Source organism: Hemiscyllium ocellatum, unplaced genomic scaffold, assembly GCF_020745735.1.
Source record: "Hemiscyllium ocellatum isolate sHemOce1 unplaced genomic scaffold, sHemOce1.pat.X.cur. scaffold_1199_pat_ctg1, whole genome shotgun sequence".
In the NCBI taxonomy this organism is placed as follows: domain Eukaryota; kingdom Metazoa; phylum Chordata; class Chondrichthyes; order Orectolobiformes; family Hemiscylliidae; genus Hemiscyllium; species Hemiscyllium ocellatum.
Genome location: NW_026867707.1, coordinates 890 through 27,767, shown reverse-complemented (window position 1 = coordinate 27,767; position 26,878 = coordinate 890). Strand labels below are relative to the sequence as shown.

General features: G+C 44.1%; 1 protein-coding gene across 5 annotated transcripts; it reads right to left on the bottom strand.

The window, feature by feature from the left end:
- Positions 1-11,750: 11,750 nt before the first annotated feature.
- On the bottom strand, positions 11,751-26,431 carry LOC132809443 (uncharacterized). Of its 5 annotated transcripts, XR_009642314.1 has the most exons (6): positions 26,291-26,425; positions 25,974-26,189; positions 20,959-21,051; positions 19,210-19,598; positions 12,585-12,862; positions 11,751-12,090 (listed from the first exon to the last, which is right to left on the bottom strand). XR_009642314.1 is itself a non-coding variant. In XM_060822560.1 (4 exons), exons 1-4 carry the CDS (start codon positions 26,387-26,389, stop codon positions 12,707-12,709), a joined length of 564 nt encoding a protein of 187 aa, XP_060678543.1. In that variant the 5' UTR covers positions 26,390-26,428; the 3' UTR covers positions 12,467-12,706. The 5 variants fall into 5 exon arrangements, 3 of the variants coding, with proteins under 3 accessions (XP_060678543.1, XP_060678544.1, XP_060678542.1); XR_009642315.1 differs by lacking the exons at positions 11,751-12,090; positions 20,959-21,051 and having other exon boundaries at positions 12,467-12,862; positions 26,291-26,430; XM_060822560.1 differs by lacking the exons at positions 11,751-12,090; positions 19,210-19,598 and having other exon boundaries at positions 12,467-12,862; positions 26,291-26,428.
- Positions 26,432-26,878: the final 447 nt, after the last annotated feature.

Sequence of the window (26,878 nt, the reverse complement as noted above, 5' to 3'; positions counted from 1 at the left end):
CAGTCTCGAGAAGTTGAGTGACTCCCTCCTGTTCCTGTGTCCCAGTCTCGAGAAGTTGAGTGACTCCCTCCTGTTCCTGTGTCCCAGTCTCGAGCAGTTGAGTGACTGCCTTCTGTTCCTGTGTCCCAGTCTCGAACAGTTGAATGACTGCCTCCTGTTCCTGTGTCCCAATCTCGAGCTGTTGAGTGACTCCCTCCTGTCCCTGTGTCCCAATCTTGAGCTGTTGAGTGACTGACTCCTGTGTCCCAGTCTTGAGCAACTGAGTGATGCCTCCTAATCCCAAGTTTGTGAAAGTAGATGTCCTCCTCTTGCTACTGACTAACAAGCTCCAATAGCTCTGTGCTCACCTGCTGCTCCTGTGGAATGGAGTTGATGGCCTGAATGGCCACTTCTCATTCCTAACAGCTTCTCTTGACTAAAAGCGTTTCTCCTGTTTCTGTAAAACACCATCAAAATCTGAATGATGTATTTTTGTCAGTAATTGAGCAAACAAGCTGACTGACAGAATTCAGAAACTGAATAGCCTCTTCCTGTTCCTGTGTGAGACACTCAAGAGGCAAAGGAGTCTCAGTGATGTACAGGACGGAAAAATACCCTTCGGTCCATTCGTCCATTCTGACCAAATATCCTAAATTAATCTCGTTCCTCTTGCCAGCACTTGGCCCATATCCCTCTAAACCCTTCCCATACACGGACCCATTCAAATGCCTTTTAAATGGTGTAACTGTGCTTGCCTGCACCCACCTCCTTTGGGTGCTCAGTCCATAAACACAGCAGTCTCTCTTTGAAAGTGTTGTACCTCATTTCCCTTTATAAATCTTTCCCCTCTCACCTTAAACCTTTGTCTTGTAATTTTTGACTCGCCTATCCTGGGATAAAGACGTTGACTGTTTACCTTATCTGTGCCCCTCATGATTTTACATACTTCTTTAAGGTCACCCCTCAGCCTCAACACTTGAAAATAGCCCCAGCGTATTCAAACTTTCCCTGTAACTCTAACCCTCCAACACCTGCAACATTCTTTTAAATCTCTTCTGCACCCCTTTGCAACATCTTTCCGACAGCAGGGAGATCAGAATTAAAGGCAATATTACAAAAGTGGCCAAACCCATGTCCTGGACAGATGCAACATGTCTTGCAAACGCATAGAATCAAAACACGCACCAATAAAGGGAAGATCACCAAGTGCCTTCTTCACTGCGCTATCTCCCTGTGACAGCACTTTCAACGAACTGAGACCCTGCACCACCAGGTGACACAGTAGCTCAGTGGCTAGCATTGCTCCCTCAGAGCGCAGCGATCTGGGTTTAATTCCATCCTTGAATGACTGCCTGTGTGGAGTTTGCACATTCTCCCCGTGTCTGTGTGCGTTTCTTCCCGGTGCTATGTTTTCCTGCCACCGTACAAAGATATACAGGCAAGTGTAGATTAGCCATGCTAAATTGCCACAAGTACCCAGGGATGTGTAGGCGAGGTGGATTAGCCATGGGAAATGCAGGCTCAGAGGGACAGGGTAGAGGTTTCTCCAGTAGGATACTGTTTAGAGGGTCGGTGTGGCCTCGATGGGCCGAATAGCCTGTTTCCTCACCGTAGGGATTCGATAATTTCAATTGAGTTCTCTTTGAGTGGCAACTTTCGACAGAACCCTACCTACATATCTTGCCCTGATTTGTCTTGCCAAAGTTCAACACCTCATATTTATCTAACTTTAACTCCATCCGCCACCCCTCGGCTCACCTAATCAAATTTCCCTTTGTTCGGAGATATCATTTTTCACTGTCGATTACACCACCAAATTTGGAGTTATCTACAAGCTTACTGACCATACTTCATATTCTCAAATGCAAATGATTTGCATAAGTGACAAAAGGCAGTGAACTCACTATTGACCTATGTGGCACACCACTGGTCACAGATCTCCATGTTCATTGAACAAATATCCAGTGTCAGGCCCTGTCTCCAATATTTTAGAAAATGTTGGATCTAAATATTGAACTCTCCCTGGATCCCAGGCAGTCTGACCTTGCTAACCAGTCTACCGTGTAGAACATTTTGGTTTTCTTACTGAGTTCCATATAGACAACATCCACTGTCCTGCCTTCATCAATCATCTTCATCACTTCCTCAAAAACTTCCACCGAGTCAGTGAGACGTGATCTCCAATGTACAAAGCCCTCTTCAGTCCTTGTCTGTCCAAATGCGGAAACATCCTTTCTCTCCAAATCTCCTCCAACAATTTAGTCACCATTGACGTCAGGCTCACTGATCTATATTTAAATGGTTTTTCCTTCCTTTCTTAAATGATGACACTATGTTAGCAACCCTCCAGGATTTTGGCACCTCCCCTGTGGAAATCAATGGTACAAATATATCAGCAAAATGCAGAGAAATCTCTTTCCTAGCTTCCCACAAATGTCTGAGATACAACTGATCAGGTCCCAGGGATTTGTTCACCTTTATGTGTTTTAAAATGTCCAACACGTCCTTGTAATATAGACAAGATATCACTATATATTTCCTCATTCTCTCGCTCTTGTAACTCCCTCCACATTAAATACTGAGGAGAAAAACTTGTTTCATATCCCTCCCATCTCTTGTGGTTCCACACATAGGTAGCCTTACTGATCTTTAAGGTGCCCTATTCTCTCCCTAGTTAATCTTTTGCCATGAAAAGATTTGTAGAATTTCTTCGATACCTCGTTAACCTTATTTCTAAAGCCACCTCGTTTTCACATTTTTCTAGCCCGATTTGCCAATTGACTATATACTTACTGCCCTTATCCTCTGGGGATCCACTTGATTTCAGTTCTATTTACCTGACATCTGCCTCCTTTCTTACCTTGATCAGAGCGTCAATATATCTAGCCACCCTGCACTCCCTGCACTCACCAGCCTTGTCCCTCTCACTAATGGGAACACGTTGGCTCTGGACTCTCTGAAACCAAGTTCTGATTGCCTTGCATTTACCAACCATCACTTTCCCTGCAAATCGAGTATTCCTATTAGCCTTTCACAGGGCTCGACTAACACTTTCAAAATTAGCCTTGTTCAAAGTTAGAACGTTATTGTTTACATCAGGTGTTTCCTATTCCATAACTACTTTAAACGTAATATTTATCCGTAACAGTCTTGAAATGTTAAACAAACACTTCCTGCCCCTCTGTAACAGGATCGAGAGACTGCATGGGACTCTCCTGTCCCTGTATAACAGCCACGAGACATTAAATGACACATCAACCCCTGGAATACGAGAAGCCACTAAACTGTACCTGATGGAGGTCCATCCCTTCTCAGTTACAGAAACAATGAACTCCAGGTGCCCTCTCAGTGACACCTTATACAGTTGCAGCGACAAATCCTTTTATTTTGAATGATTTTGTTGGCAAAATGTGCTAATATTCCAGAGTGCCACTTTTTCAAGTAGCAACAGGCTAATATTGGCTGAATGGCCTTCTCTTATCCCTCTATAAGAGGCCCGTAGGGACAGAATTGCTTTGGCCTGTTCCTAAGCAGCAGTCTCAATGTTCTGTATCGAGGTCATGAAAGGATTTGATAACAGGGCATTAAAACCAGGAATAGCCTCACACTGGTTAGTAAGTACCGTACTTTGGGTTAAGGTATCAAAAACTTGCCCACCCGACTTTTTTTTTATGTAGCCGATCTGTTATATATAACTGCTTTCTTTCATAAACAGAGTGGAACACATATAGACCCATGCAGTGTTCTGTTAATAATCTCGTATGCAAGGAAAAAGAAATAAACATTGAAAGATTTATGGTCCATCTCTCAGCACCCTCATCCATTCCATCCAAAACCAGTAAATGTTCCCCTTTATAGTGATATGAAAAGTGATGTATGGAACTGGTTAACTGATCCTATTTGTTCAGTGACTGTGATTAATGCCAGTCTCGATGGATACTAATTATCCCAATGGAGGGTTTCCATCTTTTAATGATAATTGGGCGCCGTTCAATGTGTTATTCCATGAATTGAGCGAGACCATCAACGACAGTACTGACAGGGATCAGCAGATCCAGAGAGAGGGGGAGGAGAGATCAGAATCTGAGAACATTTGACTGGAATGTTCCAACAATGGATCAGAATCTGAGAACATTAGACTGGAATATTCCAACAATAGACAGGAGTTTATCCGATTATGTTTGGCGTCTTTCTGCATATTATTGGTTGTTATTATCGTCGAAGATCTATTACGCTCTTCGCATTATTCAATATTTTTATTATCCCTTCCTGGCTATCATTGGTGTTCCTGGTAAGTGTCACTGTCCATTTTTTTCTATAAACTAGTTATGACTGTATTACTGTTCTTTCACATAGTCTACACTTCTTGTCACTATTATTGTTCCTGTTGAAACTCTGAATCCAGATATTTACTCTACAGACAACTACTAACTACATCAATGAAGGTGTTCAATTACTGCCTCCCTCTGCTCTGGCAATGTTACTCATGGGTCTGTGTGTTGACCTACTCAGTTTCAGCGGATAACCGCAATATACTGTATCTTTGCCTTTGTTATTTAAGTATTAAGAGCGTGGAGGTCACTGCCTACTGTTTTGGTTACAAACTCCACTTCCTTCCAGTGTTTCCATCCCATGCCTGGCCAATGTCTGCAGCTGAAGCAGACGAGTCATAACAGTGGGAGATCACTTTGAACATGAGCTGATTCCTGACACCATGTCCTGACCACTTCTACTTTGAAATACTCACCACTCCACAATGTATCTCACTGACTTATTCCATCTCCTGTTAGAACTTTGAGTTATAAAATACAGTCTTAATGAAGTTAATAATCTGCTGCTGACGCCCCGGCTTCAACCCTGTTGAAGCAAATCTGATTCGAACACACACCAACCTCCCATCCATCTGTCATTCATGTTCACACAGATATATATTGCTATTTTTATGGCAATGCCTTTATTTTAACATTTTCAAACACTTTACCTCATCTGTCCATGAAAATTCTCTCGTTTTCTCTCTCTCTCAATTAAATAAAAGCCTGCCAGTTGTTCGCATTTAAAATAGTTTCCTGCATGTGCGTTCCTTCTCAATCATTGAGTTTCGCATTCAACCACGCCAATCGCGAACGCGCACACACTCTCCCTCATTCTCTGATGAACACACACATACACGCAGATAGAGCAAACCTTCCCATTGTAGGCAGTCATGTGATGCAAGTATAGTTAGCATATGATCGTAAAGTTTGCAATGCTTTCCATACTGGGCAGATACTGCAGTTTACTGAGGAACACACTAGCATGGTCTGCACAGCCCTCCATGCTGGGCTGTCATCTTGTCCCAGTTTATGTTGTTGGTGGTGTTCTGTCCAGCAGATTCAGAATTTGATGTAACAAACCATTTCAGCTGATCTGAAATGCCTCTATTCAATGTTCTCATTCTTGTAATTTTACTCTCGAAAATCTCACTTCTCCAGTCAGTCCCGCTGCTCTGTCTTTTTTCCCCATATTTCCACACCATCTTTTCAGTTAATTAACTGTCTGTTTCTGTCTTTAATGTGAATCTCTGTCCCTCTGTATCTGTCCCTGGCCTTGGGTTTTGGCTATGCTTTGTATCGAGTGCTTGCATTGTGAAGCTCAGAAACAATGAAATGGTGTGTGTCAGGCTGTTTTTCACTTCCCGGTATGTCCCACGTGATGGCCCATGGACAGGCGTGTTTCAGAAGTTATGCGACACATCCTTGTAACTTGGAGGGTACCTGTGTTTGCCAACTCAGGTGACCCTGCGCTCAGTAACACGGGGAAGCTCATTGAGTAAAGGACCAGGCATCTAAATTGTGTGACAATGCAGTCACATTTCATTTTTAAAAAAGTTATTTTCTCTTTTTTTAACAAGAGATCTTAATCCAAACTGCCTACTGTAAACGGCTCAAGTAAATAACTTTCAGGGTTTTTGGGTTTTAAATAAATAGTAGTAACAATGGTCAGCTCGCACAGACCAGGCTTTCTAGTTTTTTCCTTATAGCTGTAAGTCATTAGGTGCTTGTGTCCCAGAAGGGTTGGAAATTTTAGTAAATTATCCCTAACTGCTATTCTCTCTGAAGCTTCAATTGATGCTGTTTCCTCCTGGATTGGAGAACTGTCTGCCTGAATGCTCCTTTTTATCATGGGGTGTGTTTAGGTGATGTTAGTATAGTGGAATAGTTCATTTGTAGAAGGTTTTGTATCCTTGTTCTGTTAAGGTTTCCAATAGTGAAGTTATTCTAAAATCCTCTTTATTTTGTATGGATTTTCATTAGAGTGTTTAAATATATTGTGTTTTAATTAATAGTGAGAGGTTTGGCGAGTAGCATCACATCTGGAAATTCTACTTCGCATCTGCCTTTAAAATAAGAAAATGTTGGCATCCAAGCTAATTTTTTGAAATAGTTCGAGGCAGTCTGGTTGGTCTAACTGTGGACTCTTGTCTGGTTCAAATCATTTGGGTTTGAATTACAATCCCTACAATATGCAAACAGGCCATTTGACCCAACAAGTCCACACCGACCCTCCGAGGAGTGAACTACCCAGAAACATTCCTCTGCACTATTATTACACATTTACCCCGACTAAGGCATCTAACCCACACATCCCTGAAAACTACAAACAATTTAGCATGGCCAATTCACCTGATATGCACATCTTTAGATTGTTGGAGTAAACCAGAGCATCCGGAATACTCTCATGCGGACACTGGAGAGTATGCAACGGAGATTATTGGGTTCAAAAGTCATGTATGGTAGTTGTTCCGGATGTTGAATTCGGCTGGTTTAAAACGTGTTTTGTGTCTCAAAATTCTTTCAGTCACTAAGAGTTAGTTGGGTGTGGAAGCAGTGAAGTTGGGGGCTTTACAAAAGGTAACAAAGGCAAAGCTGTAGGAATTGACAGACAAGCTGGAGTTGGGGTTGTGTTTGTCTGTGAGAAAATGAGAGATAATTACAGCTATAGCTCAGCAATTACATATGATGGAACCGCCATCAAATCTTTGGAAATGGCTCGAATTCAATTTCAAATGAGGCGCCTTGAACATGAGAAAGAATTGAAACCAGTTAAATTAAATTGAGAAGTAGAAATAAAAGAAAAGGAAATGAAAGAGAAAGGGAGAAAGAGAGAGAAGAAAACCAGAGATTTTCAACTTCAAAAGTTAGTAATTAGAGAGGAAAGTTGACATAGAAGGTGGAGATGAAGGTCGATCATAGGCTGGATGAGGAGGATAGTGAGTATGAGCAACCCTTTAGTAGCCAAAAGCCTGATGGGGTTCTGTTTAAATATGCCCAGGCATTGTCTAAATTTGATGAGAAGGATGGGGAAGCATTTTTAATTTCATTTGAGAAAGTGGCTAAATAAATGCAGTGATCAGTGACCCTGTGGATTTAGTTGATCCACACAGAGCTGGTAGGTATTTGCATCCCGATCAGTGGAGGTATCTGGCCAGTATGAGGAGGTGAAGAAAGCCATCTGAAGGGCATATGAGCTTGCGCCAAAAGCTGCAGACAGCGTTTCTGGAATCTAAAAAAAAACCTCCCTCGTTAAATGCACATTGAGTTTGAAAGAATCAAACAAAGTAATTTTGAAAGGTGGGTATTAGTATTAAAAGCAAAGCAAAGCCATGGCACTCTTAGAGAGATTCTTATTTTGGAAAAGGTTAACAATTGACTTCCTGCCGTCGTGAGAACTCGTGTGCAAGAGCAGAGAGATGGCAAGATGAGAAGCTTAAATGTCTGATGATGATGATTGGGTTCAGAAATCAAAGTTTTGTTTCTGTGAGAGATTATGAAGAATGTGGGAGATCTTCATAAAACATTTACCTGTAAGAGTAAGGTTTACTGGCCAAGGCCAGGAGTAACAGGTAAGGGTTTTCAGCATGAAGAGGTACAGATGTATGTAATTCTTTTATTCTGAGACATGAGGAGCTATGTCATTCAGAAGGACTGTTGGAGAGATGAGAAGTGCTCCATTATGTAACGTGTGATTGGAGTATCCAGTGCAAACATCAACAGATTTATTCCACAATAGGGAAGGAGGCCTTGAGCTTGGTGTTGGTGTTACAACATTTCAGCATTTAAATTGTGAATAACATACCTGAGACAATTCTTTATCACTGATCGTGACCCCATAAAACGTTTGAAGACATTCAGGTGAAAAAATGCCAGTCTGTTTCGATTGAGCTGATTATTGCTGCCATTCAATTTGAAATTATACAGTTGACAGGGCGAGAAAACTAAGTTTTGACACATTCTGGAGACGTGGATGAAGAAAGACAAAGGCATTCTGTGGCATGAGTAAAATGACTCAAATCGAATCTCGTTGTGAACATTTACATGCTCAGAGTCAATATAATATATAAACATTGCAGTCATAGAATTACGGAGTCATAGAGATGTGCAACATGGAAGCAGACCCTTCAGTCCAACCCGTCCATGCCTCCAGATATCCCAACTCAATCTCGTCCCACCTGTCAGCACCCGGTCCTTATCCCTCCAAACACTTCCTATTCATATACCCATCCAAATGCCTCTTAAATGTTGCAATTGTATCAGCCTCCACCAAATCCTCTGGCAACTCATTCCATACACGTACCACCCTCTGCGCGAAAAAGATTGCCCCTTAGATATCTTTCCCCTCTCACCCTAAACCTATGCCCTCTAGTTCTGGACTCCCCAACCCCAGGGAAAGACTTTGCCTATTTATCCTATCCATTCCCCTCATAATTGAGTGAACATTTATAAGGTCACCCCTCAGCCTCCGATTCTCCAGGGAAATTAGCTCCAGCCTGTTCAGCCTCTCCCTGTAGCTCAAATCCTCTAGTCCTGGCAACATTCTTGTAAATCTTTTCTAAACCTTTTCAAGTTTCACAACATCTTTTCGATAGGAAGGAGACCAGAATTGCATGCAATATTCCAACAATGGCCTAATTATGTCCTGTCCAGCCGCAATATGACATCCCAAATCCTGTACTCAATACTATGACCAATAAGGGAAAGCATACCAAACACCTTCTTCACTATCCTTTCTACCTGCTACAAATAGAGGAAGATTAGGAGATCTAAAATGAATCCATCTTTGTATATTGATAGATCATTTTATTAAAAGTGGAGTTGTGAGGATACTATCACTATAAAAAGCTTATTTTCTCTTGTTTTTTAAAAGGGAGGTTTTAAAGGCAGAGGTGCGGAACGGCTGTCTGAAAACAGTTTAAGTAAATAACTGAGGAGACCTTTAGGTTTTGTTAAAACGGTTATAACAAATGAAGGGCAGTGGCCAGCTCTCCCAGACCAGGGTTTCTCGTTTTGTTTTTGGCTGCAGCATTCAGAAGCTGTTGGAGATCCCAGCAGGGTTCGAAGCTTCAATACATGATCCCTAGCTGCTTTTCTCTCTGAGATGGTTGTTGATGTTGATTTTTCCTAGATCAAAAAATTGCATGTAAGAATCTGTATTTGAATTTATCTTTGTGCCAAGCAGCGTATACCAAGAAGGTACGGTATCTATTGTTTGTGTAAGTGTACCAACATATAAGCTATCCCAAAATTTTCTTTGACTGTGCTTTAACTAAAGCATTTGAATAGATTATATTTGGCTTAATGTTGAGTGCTTTGACCAGTCACAACATATCTGGAAAACGCACTTCACATCTCTCTTTCAAATAAGGAATATTTTGGGTCTATGTGGCCTTCTTAAAATGTTTTGCGGGGATCTGGTCTGATCCACAATATTTGAAGCCGAGGGATTTCTGACTGACTCCTGTTGTTGAAAGGTTAGTGGAGTTGCTGGGGATGGTTTGCTGGGGCTTGTGCTCTGAGCTGCCTCAGACATTCAGGGAGACCGGAGGATTTGGCGACCCAACTTTGGATGGAGCATGGGGACTATGGTATCAGCATCTGGGTGTGTAACATGAACACCAAATGGAACAGAGGCTGCAGACAGGGGAAGCTCTGAAACCACGGAGTGAGTGTGTGTAGGGAAAGGGATCTGCTGTATCCACCCCGGGTTTTCCAGGAACAGCTTCCCAAGTTACACTTAACCCAGGAGCAGAGTGTGAGGGGATCTGGACTGAACACGGATCTGGTCACAGAGCAGTGTCACCTTCTTCAACACGACCTGCAGCTTCACGCCAGGGGGAAGACGGGGCTGCCGGTGGCTATTAGGGTCAGGGTTTCATTCAGCTTCTGTGATCTGAAACTTTCCAGGCCGGAGTCGGTGACAGCTCCGTCTTCTCCCAGTATCTCAACATCAATGTCACCATTCAGTGATGGAGGATGTATATGGTGGATGAGGTCAATACATTGCTTCTCCCTCAGCGGGAAGCTGTCAGGTGTATCTTTATTTTCCCAGTATAGTGGGATTCCCGAAGGTGTATATGGAATCTGCAGAGTAGCCATTAAATGGGGAGAGGTAGAGGAACTGAAGGAGCTCTCACTCTATTAATGTTACAGTGTGTCCATGCACAATACATTATGTTGGTGAATACCCCTGTCCTGAAAGCAGCCACAGTTCCTTCATTCAGAAGCAGGCAGCCATTCCCATCGTCTACGGGTCTCCATGTAGAAAGGAATAATTGTATCTTGGATAAAGGCCATCCCCTTGATACACATTTCAAAACACCATCCCCACCACCAACCAACCACATCAAAATATTCTATGTGTACGGAGAGCAATGTGGTCACTTGGAGTGTCAATGAGCAGACGATCAGGAATGGAGCAAAACCTTCCATGTCCGAACGGGTCTCAGTGAATCCCCCAATACCCAGTATCACTGAGTCCTGTAATCCCTCTCCATTTCAGTAACATACTGCCTTCCATTATTCCTGTAAATGAAATTACAGGTTATATATGTTGTATTGCTCCTTCCAAATTATTATCCATTGCCTTGAACTTTCTGTATCTATTTGCAGACACTCCACCCTCTCTTGATAATTTAATCTCTTGCTTATCCAAGCGACATCACCAAACTCAGTATCTGGATATCTGTTCTAACCTCCTGATCATTGATATAGATTGTAAATAGTTGAGGTCCCCGCAGTGGTCACTGTGTGACTCCACTGGTGACATTCTGACAAACTGATTAAGACTGACTTATCCGGAGAGCCTGCTTCCTGTTTGATAGACAGTCCTCCCTCTATACTGTGTAACACGGTCGAAAGGCTGAGTATGGATGAGGAGCATCAGTCAGGAATTCAACCTCTCGAACCAGCTCCGCCATTGAATACAATCATGGCTGATGTTATCGCGGCCTCTGTACCACTTTCCTGCTATCTCTCCATCCTAAGACATTTTCTTTGCAGGAATCAGTTGAGGGAACCATCTCTGAGCTCCTTCCAATATAACAATACACTTTCTTCATTGAGTAGAAAAATTCTTTACACACTACTCCAGTGTCATCTCACTAAGATCCTGTACAGAGGCAGCAAAAACATTACCAGGGTGCTGAAAGGTTCCCACCCAGTTTAGGGCAGTCTCAAGCTCTCTAGGGTAATACACAGCATTGTCTAAAATCATTGTCCTTCTCTACTCCACATGCATAACGGGAGATCTAGAGAAAATCTCACAATAATGCTTGAGAAGAGCATGAATAACCCATGGCGAGATGACCTCTAACATTAATTTTGTTTAGAATCTGACTAGGCGAGGTGCCAGAGTACTGGAGAACGATTAATATGATTCCACTTCACAGTAATCATGATTTGGAAATGCCAGTGTTGGACTGGGGTGTACTAAGTTAAAAATCACACAACACCAGGTTATAGTCCAACAGGTTTAATTGGAAGCACACTAGCTTTCAAAGAACCGCACCTTCTTCAGGTGATTGTGGGGGACAAAATTGTAAGGCACAGCATTTATAGCAAAAAATTACAGTATGATGTAACTGAAACTACACATTGAAAATTACCTTGATTGTTGAGTCTTTCATCTGTTCGAAAACCATGATAGTTTAGCTTCTTCCGTGTGTAAATCAAAAAACCTTTTTTTTAAAGTTGCATTCTCAGGTTAACTGTAACAATTGGGTTCGTTACACAATATGTAGAAGGTGTTAGCGCCCTGTGTTCTCTGTCTATGCCATGATTTTAGATCGATTCTAACCTAAAAAGTCAGATAACAGAGTTTTACTGTTTTTGAGCAAAGTGCAATGTAACTCTGCAAGTACAAATTCACCCCACAAAATGTATGTGCACATGTGGGTCTTTGTGTCTGTCTGTGTGTATGTCTGAGTGGCTTGGGGGGGGGGTTGTAAGTGTGAGAGAGAGTGTACATGTGTGTGCAGTGATTGCAGAGTGTCTTACTTCTGTGAGGGGGTGCATGTGTGAGTGTGGTAGTGTGTATGTGTCTGGGGTGGGGGTTTGCGAGTGTCTGTGAGAGAGAGGGTATATGTGCCTGCATGAGTGTAGAGTGGTCTCAGTCTCTGAGAGGATGCATGTCTGAGTATGGGAGTGTGTGTGTCTGTAAGGGTGTGCGTGAGTGTCTGTGTGTGTCTGTGTATATGTGTGTCCGTGTGTATGTGTGTGTATAGGAGTGACTCTGTGTGCTTGTGTGTGTGTAAGTGTGTCTGTGTGTGTATATAGTGCAATGGTGGTCACCTGTAGTATGATGAACCCAAGGGCCCAGTTGAGGCCCTCCCTATGGGTACTGAACTTAACTATCAGCCCCTGCTTGGCTACTTTTCGCTGTTGCCTGTCCTGAAGTCTGCCTTGGAGGATGGTCACCCGAAGGTCCGAGGTCGAATGTCCTGTACCGCAGAAGTGTCCCAACTGGGAGGCAACACTTCTGTCTGTTGATTGCTGTGTGGTGCCCATTCATCTGTTGCCATAGTCTTTGCTCGGTTTCCCCAATGTACCATGCCTCTGGGCGCTCTTGCCTGCAATGTATGATATAGACAATGTTGGCTGAGTCACATGAGTACCTGCCACGTACATGGTGGGAGGTGTCCTCACATGTAATGGTAATACCCATGTCCACATTCTGACAGGACTTGCAGCGCCTACCATGACAGGGTTGTATGGCGCTGTCCTGAAAGCTGGGCAGCTTGCTGCGAACATATGATCTGTTTGAGGTTTGGCGGTTGTTTAAAGGCAAGCAGTGGAGGTGTGGGGAAGGTCTTGGTGAGGTGCTCATCCTCGTTGATAATGTGTTGCAGGTCACGAAGAACATGGCATAGTTTTTCAGCTCCTGGGAAGTACTGAAAAACGAAGGGTACCCTGTTGGTTGCCACAGCAAGGTACCGTAATAACTTCCTTAGGAGATAGACACGTGTTCCCTATAACAAAGTGACAAAACCTGAACACAATACTCCAAGTGCGGCCTTACCAAAGTCCTGTATAACTGCAACATAAATTCCCAACTTCCATACTCAATGTCCGGCCTGATGAATGTCAGTGTGCCAAATGCCTTCTTCACTGCCCTGTCTACATGTGACTCCACTCTCAGAGAACCGTGCACCTGCATACCAAGGTCTCTCTGCCCACTACACCCCTTAAGGCCCTCCCATTCGCCGTGCAACTCCTACCTTGATTTGAGATTCTAAAATGCAAGACCTCACGCATCTATATTAAATTCCATTTGCCATTTCTCGGCCCACTTCCCCGCCTGATTAAGGTCCTGCTGCAATTTCTGATAAACTTCCTCACTGATCATGCTCCCAATTACTTTAGTGTCATCTGTAAACTTACAAATCATACCTTGTACATTCTCAACCAAATCATAGATAACAAACAGCAATGGACCCAGCCTCCAGTCTGACAAACACCCTTCCACTAAACCCTCCGCTTCCTACCATCAAGCCAACTGTGTATCCAATTGGCCGGTTCCCCCAGCATTCCACGAGATGTAACTCTCCAGAGCAGCCTGCCCTGTGGAACTTTATCAAAGGCCTTACTGATATCCATAGAGACTATGGTTACTGCTCATCCCTCATCAACCTGCTTGGTCACTTCATCAACGAACTCTAACAAATTTGGGAAGCATGATCTCCCACTCACAAGTCTATGCTGACTGCTCTGAATCAAACCCTGTGTAAGTAATGGGTGCAGTCAGTGGTATGCTGTCCTTCATTGTAAGATGATTCAAGTACATAAGTAATGCCATCTTCCTGCTGTTGTAGGGCCTTGCTGAGAGCGTGGTTGGGACACTCCCTACGGATTTGATCTCCTTTGTAAGGAATGATCTCCTTACCACAGACACGGGTGATGGTATCACGAGGATAGAGTGAAGAAGCTGAGTGTTTAATCAGTACAGCTGTGAGAGAAGAAGAAACGGTGACGTTAAACACGAGGAGTGACAGCGATCACTTACTTCCAAAAGAGACATGGACAGGGTGAGAAATTCCATACTTTACCCAGGATTGGTTGGTTTGATTTATTGTCATGTGTACCTCAGTACAGGGAAACACTTTATTTATGAGCAGTGGAGGAAGATCATAGTAAACATGGCCAGACAGATCATAGGGTGGAAATAGACTTGGACAGAGTAAGGCACACAGGTTACACTGAACAGGACATGCACTAGACAAGATCAACATGAACAAGATCAGCATTATTTGAACTTAGAGAGTCCATACATCAGTCTAACGTGACTTTCCTAATAGTTTATATGCCTACATTAACTCTCCCCACGTTATTGTGCAGCCGGCGAGTGAATCTGTACTGAACGCCATGTTGTTCACAATACACAACAGCAGCCACAATACCTTCATTCTGAAACAGGTAGCCATTCCCATCCACTTCCACGCTACACAGAGAACACAAGGCTGGCTTCTCGGAGGTGGAAGGTGCCTTCTTGTGACTTCACACAACACATATGGCTTCCCTCCTTACCGCGAGAAAATCACGTTAAAGTCCCACGTGTGTATCATGACAGACGGAGCTAAGAAGAACAACGTGGAGCAGTCTGTCTGTGCAGCCTCTGCTCCACTTGTTCACCACGTTAGAGCATCAGTTAGGAGACAGCGAGGATTGTTGATGCTGAAGATCAGAGTAGACAGTGGTTTGCTGGAAAAGCACAGCAGGAGAATCGACGTTTCGAGCATAAGACATTCATCAGGAATCAGCATCAATTACCTCATTCTGCCCCTGTGTAAGTGCATTGAGGTGGGAATGGCCTCCTACTGTTCCTGTGTAAGTCACTCAAGGGACTGACTGGCTTCTTCCTCGTCCGATTGGACACGGCCAAGGGCCTGACTGGTTATCCCTAGTTCCTGTATGACAGCTCGATGTGCTGACTAGTGTGATGATGCTATAGCTTTAAGAGGTTATTTTGTTCTGGTTTCTTTTACGAGAGAGATTGAATGACTGTTACCAAGCTGGCTTGTTAGGACCACTTGAGTAAATAACTAGTGAGGCCTTAGGTTTATTTTAATGCAGATGGAATGGGTATGGTCAGCTCTCACAGATTAGGATTTCTGGGTTTTGGTTTCTCAGTAACATCAGAAATTATTGGGGTCTCCACCGAGTTGAAAACTTTAGTGAATGTCTCCTGGCAGTTACTCTCTATGGACTTTCTCTTGGTGCTGTTTTTAAATCCGGAATTGGAGAAATATTTGTGTCATTCAGTGTCTGAATATTCCTTTTTGCCAAGGGTTGTGTTCATGTGATTTTCCAGTATTGGAACAGTTCATTAGTATTAGGTCCTAGATCTATTATTCTGTTAACTTGTCCAATATAAATACGTTATTCTAAATTCTTCTTTCTTTGGTTTTATTTCATCTATCGTGTTTACATAAATGGTGTTATGCTTCACACCGAGTTGTTTGACCACTCACATTGCATCTGGAACAGACACTTTACATTTTCTTTAAAATAAGAAAACATTAGAGTCTAGGCTACCGCCTTCAAATATTGTCGAGGGGTTCTGGTGTGGCCCATCACACTAGAATCCTTCTCTTCCTGAGTAATATGTTAACTTGTCCAATATAAATACGTTACGGGCGGCACGGTGGCACAGTGGTTAGCACTGCTGCCTCACAGCGCCAGAGACCCGGGTTCAATTCCCGACTCAGGCGATTGACTGTGTGGAGTTTGCACGTTCTCCGCGTGTCTGTGTGGATTTCCTCCGGGTGCTCCGGTTTCCTCCCACAGTCCAAAGATGTGCAGGTTAGGTGAATTGGCCATGCTAAATTGCCTGTAGTGTTAGGTAAGGGGCAAATGTAGGGGTATGGGTGGGTTGCGCTTCGGCGGGTCGGTGTTGACTTGTTGGGCCGAAGGGCCTGTTTCCACACTGTAAGTAATCTAATGGCACTGAATGGGCTGTCCCTGTTCTTCTCCAATAGTATCAATGGGCTGAACGACTTCCTCATATTCCTGTGAAACCAGTGAGAGGTGCGGAATGATCTCTTATTTTACTGTGGCAATCCTTTATATGAATGTTATGGACTCTTTAAAAGCACAAGCCTCAATGGAGTCCATGTCTTGCTGCACATGGACACAGTCCAGTTCAGGAGCTGACGGGGGCGTCAAATTGTGGAATCCTCAGTGACCACCCCCACTTCGGATCTTATGGTGGGGAGGGTGTGGGCGGGGAGACATTGATGAAGCAGCTGAAGATGTTTGTGAAGAGGAAGCTTCCCTGAGGATTTTCCAAACAGGTGACCCAGGACTGAGATGGTGAACATCTTCCTTTGTGTCATGTTTGACTCCAAACACTGGAGAGTTTTCTCTGATTCCCATTAAGTTCAGATTTGTTAAGCTCCTTGATGTCAACAGAAGCCTTGATATCAGGGCCAGTCATTTTTACCTGACCCCTTGTGTCCTGTCAGAGAGGTGAGGGCGATGATGAATTGGGTATGAAAGAGGATTTGAGACCAAGAGCAGATCAGTCAAGATCTTAGTGGAGGACAAGGCAGGTTTGGGGAGTGAACGACCTGCCCCTGTGTCTGATGTTCTCACATTCTGTTGTTGGAAAGTTAGTGGGTGTTATTTTCATGAATGTTCTGTTATTGAATGTTGCCGTCAGGGAGACCAGAGGATTTTGTGAGCCATCGCTGGGTGAGATATGGGGGCTGTATTCATCATGAATTTGGGTCTACAATATGACCAGCTAATTGAGCATAAGTTTCAGAGAGGGGAAGTTCTGTAAAGAGAGATGAGGGGCCTCTTTCATACCCAGCCTGGGTTTTACAATTACATTTCCCAAATCACCTCAACGGGTGTGGGACAGTCTTGAAGGGCTGAATGATCTCCTCTGTTTCTGTGCAACAGGTTATAGAAGTAAGTAGCCTCTAAATGCTCCTGCCTAACAGGTTTAATGGGCTGAATGGAACACAGGACCACGGGATTGAGGGACAGGAGTGAGTCATTAGATACGTTGAACCTTCTCCACCAGGCACTAAGATTCTAGCTGATCAGGTTGGGGTCTCAGCCCCACTTTCCTGTCTGCGTCCCATTATCCATGACTCAGTTCTCTGTCATATATTTCACTAACGCAACTTTAAATCAATGTGAACGTAGAGGCACGATAAACTTCCAGTGAAGAGGATTCGGATTTGAACGGTACTTTCAGAATTGTTCGTTATCCCTCTTATAGAATCAGAGAGTCATACAGAACGGAAACAGACCCGTTAGTCCAATCTGTTCACTCTGTTGAGATTTCAAATCTGATCCAGTCCCATTTACCAGCATTTGGCCAATATCCCTCCTCTTTCAGATACTTTTTAAATGTGCGATTGTAACTGCCTTCAGCACTTCCTCTGAAAGCACTTTCTGTACGCACACCACTCTCTGTGTGAAACATTTATCTTCAGGTCCCTTCTAAATCATTCGCCCTCTCCCCTTCAACCTATGCTCTCCTGTTCTGGACTCCCCTATCCTGGGGAGCAGAACGTGGCTGTTCAGAATATCCATGTCCCTGATGATTTTATAAACCTCTATAATGTCACCCTTCAGCCTCTGACACCCCAGGGAGAAACACCTCAAACTAATCAACCTCTACCTAAAGCTCAAACCTCCAGTCCTGGGACATCCATGTAAATCTTTTCTGCAGAAAACCGAGTTGTACGCAGTATTCTTACAGTGGCCTCACCAACATCCTGTACAGATACAACATGCCACCACAACTCCTATACTCAATGCTCTGACTGATTAAGGCAAATTTGTAAAAGTGTTCTGTACCGCACTGTCTGCATTCAACTCCACTTTCAAGGAACAATGTACCTGCAGCCCTATGTCCGTTTGTTTCACAACACTCACCAGGACCTTACCATTAAGTGTATCATTTCTCCCCTGATGTACCTTCCCAAAATGCGTAACCTTGTATTTATCTAAACTAAACTTCATCTGTCACTCCTTGACCCTTTGTTCCATCTATTTGTGGTCTCGTTGTACTCTGAGATAATCTACTACAGCACCTTTCTGATGTCGTCTTTAAACTTACTATCTATGGCCCCAATATCCACATCTAAATCCTTGACATAAATGATGAAATGCAGTGAACTCAGTCCTGATTCTTACAGCACACTGCTGCTCACAAGCCTCCAGTCTGAACAATACCCCTCTTCCTTCAAGCCAATTGTGATTAGCTTCCTCTGTATCCCATGTGACCGAATCTTACTGATCTACCAATCGGAATGTAATGAACACCTTGCTGAGGTCCATATTGACAATATCTACCAAACTGCCTTCATCAATCATCTTTGTCACCTCTTCATAAATCTCAATCAAATTAATGAGACATGATTTCCCATGCAGAAAGCCACGTTGTCTACCCCGATCATCCCTTACCTTCCCAAATGTTAATCTAAATCCTATCCCTCAGGATCCCCTCCAACAACTTACCCACCACTGACATCAGGCTCACCGGTCTATAGTTCCCCGGCTTTTCGGGTCACTGTTTCCTTTTCTAGTCCCACTCCTCCACTGCTCACAACAAATGTTAAATGTAACCAGGTCGGTGATATAGCCGATGATATCGGTCTCAGACTGGGTCAGGGTCAGTTTTAGGAACAAGTCAGGCTAGTTTCTTTAATCTGCTAAAACAACACGTTTATGATCCAGAGCAATGTGACTCCAACTATGATGGAATGATGAATGGCAAACTGTTTGGATATTGCAAATAAAGAATCCATATTTCCCTTTCTAAAAACACTGACACACACACACACATTCTGCAATTTCACATTGAAAGAACCTTGTCCAAATATTAGTGCAACTAATGACAAAAGGAAAAATTGCGAGATTGTCCAAAATGTTATTCTGCTTCTGAAGATATTGTACTCACACAGCTGCTAGCAATGGGATTTTATCCTGGGAGAGTTGGATTTGGCTGAATTCCCTTTGCATTAGGCTGGCGGGAGGTTCCAGGTTAGCACAGTGGCTCAGTAGTTCGCACTGTTCCATCACAGCATCAAGGGCATGAGTTCAATTCCAGCCTCGGCGACTATCTGTGTGGAGTTTGCATCTTCTCCCCTTGCGTGCGTGAGCTTCTGATGGGTGCTCCCGTTTCCTCCCACAGCCCAAAGCTGTATAATTCAATAGTCCATAGTGTTCAGAGATTTCTACTTTAGGTGCACTAGTCAGTTGTAACTGTAAGGCCATGGGAAGGTTACTCTTTGGAAGGTTGGTATGGACTTGTTGGGCCGAAGGGCTTGTTTCCACACTGCAGGGATTCTATAAAAATAAGAATGGTAATGATGACAGTAGAGTTTTGTTTTAGCTCGCACATGTTACTGTGATGAGGAATAATGAAGGAGAGAGAAAGAGTGCAATAGGCCGTTTCTTCTCGGGCAGATGACATTTTCTCCCTCTCTGAGCTGAATCACACAATAATGTCATTCTCTCCCAAACTGGACCATGTGAGGTCTCCTTGTACATTGTCCAAACTATGTCTCCATCACATTCCCTGTTCCATGTCGGTGCATCATTGCTGCTGTCATACACAGAGCCATACCCTGAGCAGAAAATGGTCTCTGTCAATTTGAAGATATTTTTATATGTCCCGGCGTCATGAAAACATAAAATGTTTAATGTATTCAGAATACATAGAACATAGAACATAGAACAGTCCAGCACAGAACAGGCCCTTCAGCCCACCATGTTGTGCCGACCACTGATCCTCATGTAAGCACCCTCACATTTCTGTGACCATATGCATGTCCAGCAGTCTCTTAAATATCCCCAATGACCTCGCTTCCACAACTGCTGCTGGCAACGCATTCCATGCTCTCACAACTCTCTGTGTAAAGAACCCGCCTCTGACATCCCCTCTATACTTTCCTCCAACCAGCTTAAAACTATGACCCCTCGTGTTAGTCATTTCTGTCCTGGGAAATAGTCTCTGGCTATCAACACTATCTATGCCTCTCATAATCTTGAATATCTCAATTAGGTCCCCTCTCCTCCTCCCTTTCTCCAATGAAAGAAGTCCGAGCTCAGTCAACCTCTCTTCATAAGATAAGCCCTCCAGTCCAGGCAGCATCCTGGTAAACCTCCTCTGAACCCTCTCCTAAGCATTCACATCTTTCCTATAATAGGGCGACCAGAACTGGACGCAGTATTCCAAGTGCAGTCTAACCAAAGTTTTATAGAGCTGCATAAAGATCTCACGGCTCTTAAACTCAATTCCCCTGTTAATGAAAGCCAAAACATCATATGCTTTCTTAACAAACCTGTCCATTTGGGTGGCCATTTTAAGAGATCTATGTACCTTCACACAAATATCTCTCTGTTCCTTCACACTGCCAAGAATCCTATCCTTAATCCTGTACTCAGCTTTCAAATTCGACCTTCCAAAATGCATCACCTCGCATTTATCCAGGTTGAACTCCATCTGCCACCTCTCAGCCCATCTCTGCATCCTATCAATGTCCCGCTGCAGCCTACAACAGCCCACTATACTGTCAACGACACCTCCAACCGTCGTGACATCTGCAAACTTGCTGACCCATCCTTCAATCCTCCCATCCAAGTCATTAACAAAAAATACAAACAGTAGAGGCCCAAGGACAGAGCCCTGTGGAACACCACTCACCACAGACTTCCAGGCAGAATATTTTCCTTCTACTACCACTCGCTGTCTTCTGCTGGCCAGCCAATTCTGATTCCAAACAGCTAACACAGATACCTGTGTTAAAATGAATGTTTTGTTTTAACAAATACAGAAATTGCTGGAAAAGCTCGGCAGGTCTGTCAGCATCCAGATGCCTTTTATATGATGTAGTTGTACCAGCCTCCACGACTTCGTCTGGCAGCTCATTCCATACACACACCACCCTCTGTGTGAAAAGCTGCCCCTTAGGCGTCTTCAAAATCTTACCCCTCTCACTTTCCACCAATGTCCTCTAATTTTGGATGCCCCTAACCTGGGGAAAAACCTTGACTACAAACCCTATCCATGACCGTTCTGATATTATATACCTTTATTGCTGTGAAATGTGACTTCAATCAACACGAATGGCTGTACTTTCAATAATCCCGGGATAAATGCTGAAATTCAACACCGACACCTATTCTTTCTCCATCAAGTCACAATTCTAAACCAGTTTAATCAGTTTGTTCAGATATATTAGGAGACATTTCTGTGGGATTTACACCTAGACCTTTGTGCCCGGAGGTAGGGACACGAGCACCACTCGGCAATACCCATAAAGCTGTAACATTATTCTCCTGTGGGTTTGTTCATCAGCCTGTTATGACATGCTGTGACATACCTCTGCAACAGGCAGGACATGACTCCACACCTTCTGGTCCAGAGCTAGGAACACTACCAAACAATTTCAGTAATTGGAATCAAACCCAGAGCCATGGCTCAGAGACAGGGACACTACCCACGACACTACTATACCCAGATTTTGGGTCACATTTTAAGAGGCAGCGTTCAGCTCGGTTGGGATTTATTATAATCAGGTTACCATTACTGAGCTACACAAAACATTTTGTTTTGTTAAACAAGTGCAAGATCGAAATTAACTATGACCATCTTTAATCACTATTATCTGTAGTCTGCAATATTAGGGACAGAAATCCTGCAGAAACACTCTGCCCAGTGAAGGCTCTCAAACACATGTTTATTACTGAACACCAGACAAGAAGAAAGACCATAATTTCTGGTCCCAGAACACCAATCAGTATAACCCAACTCTCACGTGTGTCTACCCTCTGCCTAAAACCATGAAATGATACCAGGCCGCTGATTACTGTCCAGCCTCTCCTCCCCACTGACTGTGTCTGCAATCCGTCCCTCCTCCCTCTAACCACACAAGGCAAACCAAGTTCAGGGTCTTTGTGAAAATCAAGGCCGGAGTGTGCAGGCCTCCTGGAGAGGGGTGGGCATTTTAAAATTAAACGGGGAAGGTGAGGAGGTGGTAATATCACTCATTTGCCGAGGCGTGGCAGATGGAGTTTAGTTTGGATTAATGCAAGGTATTGGATTTGGTAAATCCAACAAGAGCAGGACCTACACAATTAAACATAGAGCCTTTGGCAGTGTTGTAGAACAGAGACCGCGGCCATCAGTTATAATTCTTTAAAAGTTGCATCTCATATAGATAATGTGGTTAAGAAGGTGGTTAACACACTTGTCTTCAATGGTCAGACCTTTGAGTATCGGAATTGGGACATCATGTTGTGGTTGTACAGGATATTGGTGAGACCTCTACCGGAATACTGTGTCCAGTCTGGACATCCTGCCCGCTCATTCCATAGGCACACCACCCTCTGGGTGAAAAAGCTGCCCTTAGGTCACTTTTAAATGTTTCCCCTCTTACAACCATGTCCTCTAGTTTTGGTCTCCACTACCCCCTTATAAAATACATTGACTATTCACTTTGATATCATTGACCTTGGTGTTATTAAGCTGGAGAGGGTTCAGAAGAGTTTAACCTGGATGTTGCTGGAAATGGAGGGATTGAGCTATAAGGAGAGGCTGGATAGGCTGGGACATTTTTCACTGGAGAGTGTGAGATGGAGGGGTAACTGCAGAGGTTTATAAAATAACGAGGGGTACAGATAAGCTGTAGGGCTGATGGCTTTTCCCTAGAGTTAGGGATTCAAAACTGAGGGATATTTTAAGGTGCGAGGCAAAAAGATTTACAAAATTCAGGAGAGGTAATTATTTTAGACAGAAGCTGGCTTGCGTGTGGAATGAACTTGCAGAGCAAGTGGTGAAAACAGGGACAGTTACAATGCTTAAAGGACATTTAGATCAGTACATGGATAAGACATCAGTTTGGATGGTGCTGTGAGCAGCTGCCCTCTCCCTCCCCCTCTCTGAATGAATCCCTGTTGGTTTTCACCCTCTGCCAATGTCTGTGCAGTGGCGTGTGGAGGCCAGCAGAGGGAGGCATTGCATCACTTTAAGCACCACAGAGACTGCCAGACCTGCCCCACACAGAGACACACAGATACACACACAGTAATTGTTAGGACACAGCATAGATCTCATCTGGTAATTTAAACTAAACATAAATAAATGCTGAATTCGCCTCGTAAACTGTTAAAATATGAGTGAGAGAGAACTCCCAAATTCCACAGTTTAAATAAAAACAACAATGTATTTTTTAACACTGAAAGTGAACTGAAAGACCCTCTATCTCTTAACTGCTTATAACCCGACTCCAGCTCTACAGTAATATACTGTTTCTGGGTCTGCCATCCTCTCATATCACAGGTACTTGTAAGCTCTCAGTTCAGAGCAGCAGTCACTCTCTCTTAAAGGTACAGTACACACTTCCAACTTCAACCCATTATACCCTGATGAATATAGATAAGTGGAAACTATCTGGATTTCTCTTGCTCTGTGGTTTGTCAATATTTCATCTACTCTGTCTCGTATATGTCAGGATTTTTGTTGCTCCATTGACAGTATGTCATTATTCGACTCTGCGGGAATATATCAGTATTTCATGTGTGTGTGTGTGGGGCAGGATTTCAGTTGTTTCATGGGGACTGTGACACTGTGACAATCTTAATGTTTGTAAATGGGACCAAACCTGCAAGAATTGTAAAGTCTATGGAGGACAGTGTGGAACTCTAACAGGACAGTGACACGCTGGTAGATGGGGATCAATGCAGGGCAGTGTGAGGTGATGCACGTTGGTATGAACGATAAAGAAAGACAGTTTAAACAGGCTGTGCCGTTATAAAGGGGCTGCAGGAACAGAGAGCGCTGCGTGTATATGAGCATGAGCCATGTTCGGGGGGTCAGTGCTATAACAGATATACGGTGAGTGTGAGGGAGCAGAGAGAATACAGTGACCCTTATCCTGACAGAGCGGGGAAGGTTATTGATGCATGTCCTGTATTGCTGGGCAGTTCTTCAGACCGCAGATACTGCACTGAGCTGGGTGGGGAGCTCAGACCATGCTCGGTGGGTCTGGTGGTGTGGCTCCCTCTGGGAAGGGAATGGTCACCCTCTGTACTAGCCCATCCACCAGGACCTCCGTGATCCTGTCGACAAACCGTGGTGTAACTGCCCTTATCTGCCCTGCTCGGGGTAAACTGTACAGGGCAGCTTCTAACAGAGAAAGGTCAGCCGTGTACCCATTGGCTTGTTAAATTTGGCACCAGTGCCAGGGGTCACGGAATATCCAGGGACACGCAGGCGATGGTGAGTCCCTCCAGCCATGACGGGTGGGAGAATCGGGCTGGCATTGAATGAGAGGGACACCATGTGGGTGGGGAAGGGGTGTGGGGGTAGTCAATGAGTTGAGTTGGATAAGATAGCACCAGGAATCTAGCTTGGCCTCGTACAGATAATCTCTCTGTCACACTCAAAGAAAATGACACTGAAGCAAATTATTGTTAGAATCAGCCCAGTGCGTCAGAGATTCTGTTGTAACTGCTCCCATTTACAAAGCTGTAGAACAAATGCTCATCCAAAACTCTCCATCATTTCACCTCACACCAATCTCCCTTTTTTCCATCTTTCCTGGGAAGACTGGCTCATGTTACGGGATGCGATCGAAGTGTCTACGTTTCAGCATTCTGAAACCTGGGAACACATCCTTCCATGACGATGTCTCTCAGTCTCCCCCTCTCTGTCTATACCCCAAACCCCTCCCATGTGGTGATATTTAAACTGATTCCCCCGCCATCTATCTCTGGCAGTGATGTTCACACCCACAGCACCCCCTTGTCAGGGCACAATGGAGATATGGAGCTGTAAATGGGTGGGAGCTGTACGTCCTGTCACTTCCAGCATGGGCTGCAAGTTTCCCCACACTGGGCGGGTAGGATGGGGGGAAAGGTGATGGACAGGTCACGGAGCTCCATGGTACGTTCTGTCCCCGACATTCTATAACTGACATTCCCCGGAACGTTCTGTCCCCGACATTCTATAACTGACATTCCCCGGAACGTTCTGTCCCTGACATTCTATAACTGACATTCCCCGGAACGTTCTGTCCCTGACGTTGTTTGTTTGTGAACGGCCGGACGTCAGTGAATTGAACAAACGATAAGATCCCGAGGGAAGAGATCCCGTTCCAGGGAGAAGGAGACACTGTTCCGAAGGCCCCTCAGGCAGTTAAAGGGATGAACACGTTTTCCCTGCGTTTACATTTCTCCACGACACAGGATCGACCACAATTTAGACCAAAATACAGAAATTCCCAAACTCCGTTTGTCTTCAGGAAACTGGGAGAGAATCCTTCAGGACAGCAACATTCCCACCCTCCGTATTAGGAACTGGGAAGGAGTGACCTGTGTCTGCTCTCGAGTGATCGAGTGTTTGGGAATGTTCTAGAAACCATCTGTCCTTATGGATGTGTCTCTGTGTGTTTGGGGAGGGAGGGTTTCTTGTGGTTTATGTCACATTTTTGTCAGTAATTCCGACCTTCCCATTTGTTATTCCAGCTCCAATTATTTTAATAAATCCCTGAATACAGGGACACATTTGAAAATCTCACTGGGTCCCCGATCAAACGGGTCCCTTTGCCTCCAGGCTGATGGATAATGGGTTTGTTTTCCTTCCTCACAGTTAACGTAGTGACCATCTACGTCCTGCTTTATAAAGATTGTGGATTGTCTCCATGTGTCAGACGTTACCTGGGGGCCATGGCAGCGGCGGATCTCCTGGTCATTATCCTCGACCTGATCCTGAGACACATTCCCATTGTTTATCAGGAACAGTTTTATTTCCTGAGGTACTCCGTCCCCGTGTGTAATATCCACGCCGTCCTGCTTTATGCAGCCACTGACTGCTCTGTCTGGTTCACCGTCACTTTCACCTTTGATCGGTTTGTGGCCATTTGTTGCCAGAAGCTGAAAAGTATATATTGCAGTGAGAAAACGGCGGCTGTGGTTCTGGGAGCAGTGACTGTGCTGAGCTGTTTAAAGAACATTTCCTGGTATTTTATGCTCACGGCTCGGTATTGGCTGGGGAACCTCCCCTGGTTTTGTGATGTAACAGACGCTGTTCTATTCTCCAGTGTCTGGGTCACAATCGAGTTCCTCCACCACATTCTAACCCCGGGTGTCCCATTTCTCCTGATTCTGCTGCTCAATGTTCTCACCGTCAGACACATTTTAGTGACCAGCAGAGCCCGCAGGAGACTCCGCGCTCACACCAATGGGGACGCTCAGTCTGACACTGAAATGAGAAACCGAAAAAAATCCATCATTTTACTGTTTGTGATCTCGGCCAATTTCATCCTGTTATGGTCAACATTAATGCTGTATTCTATATGGAGACGGATGTGGGATATTGTGGATACCCCTCTGTATCTCGATTGGTTTGTGCAGGAATTGGGCTTCATGCTGCAGCTCCTCAGTTGCTGCACAAACACCGCGATTTATGCCGTGACCCAGACTAAGTTCAGGCAGCAGCTGAAGAATGTGCTGAAATATCCCTTCACCCAAATCCATCCATCCATCAAATTCCCTCATTAATCACACCATCCGGGATTTTCTCATTTCAGTTCAGTGTTTCAGCGATGGAGCAGCCTGTCGCT

Coding starts and splice junctions, on each gene's coding strand:
- LOC132809443 (XM_060822559.1), bottom strand. CDS start 26,389: ATGTGGTGGAGGAACTCGATTGTGACCCAGACACTGGAGAATAGAACA. Junction 26,190..26,290: donor TCCCCAGCCAATACCGAGCC/GTGAGCATAAAA, acceptor TATACTTTTCAG/CTTCTGGCAACAAATGGCCA. Junction 21,052..25,973: donor GCCGCTGCCATGGCCCCCAG/GTAACGTCTGAC, acceptor ATTTTAACACAG/GTATCTGTGTTAGCTGTTTG.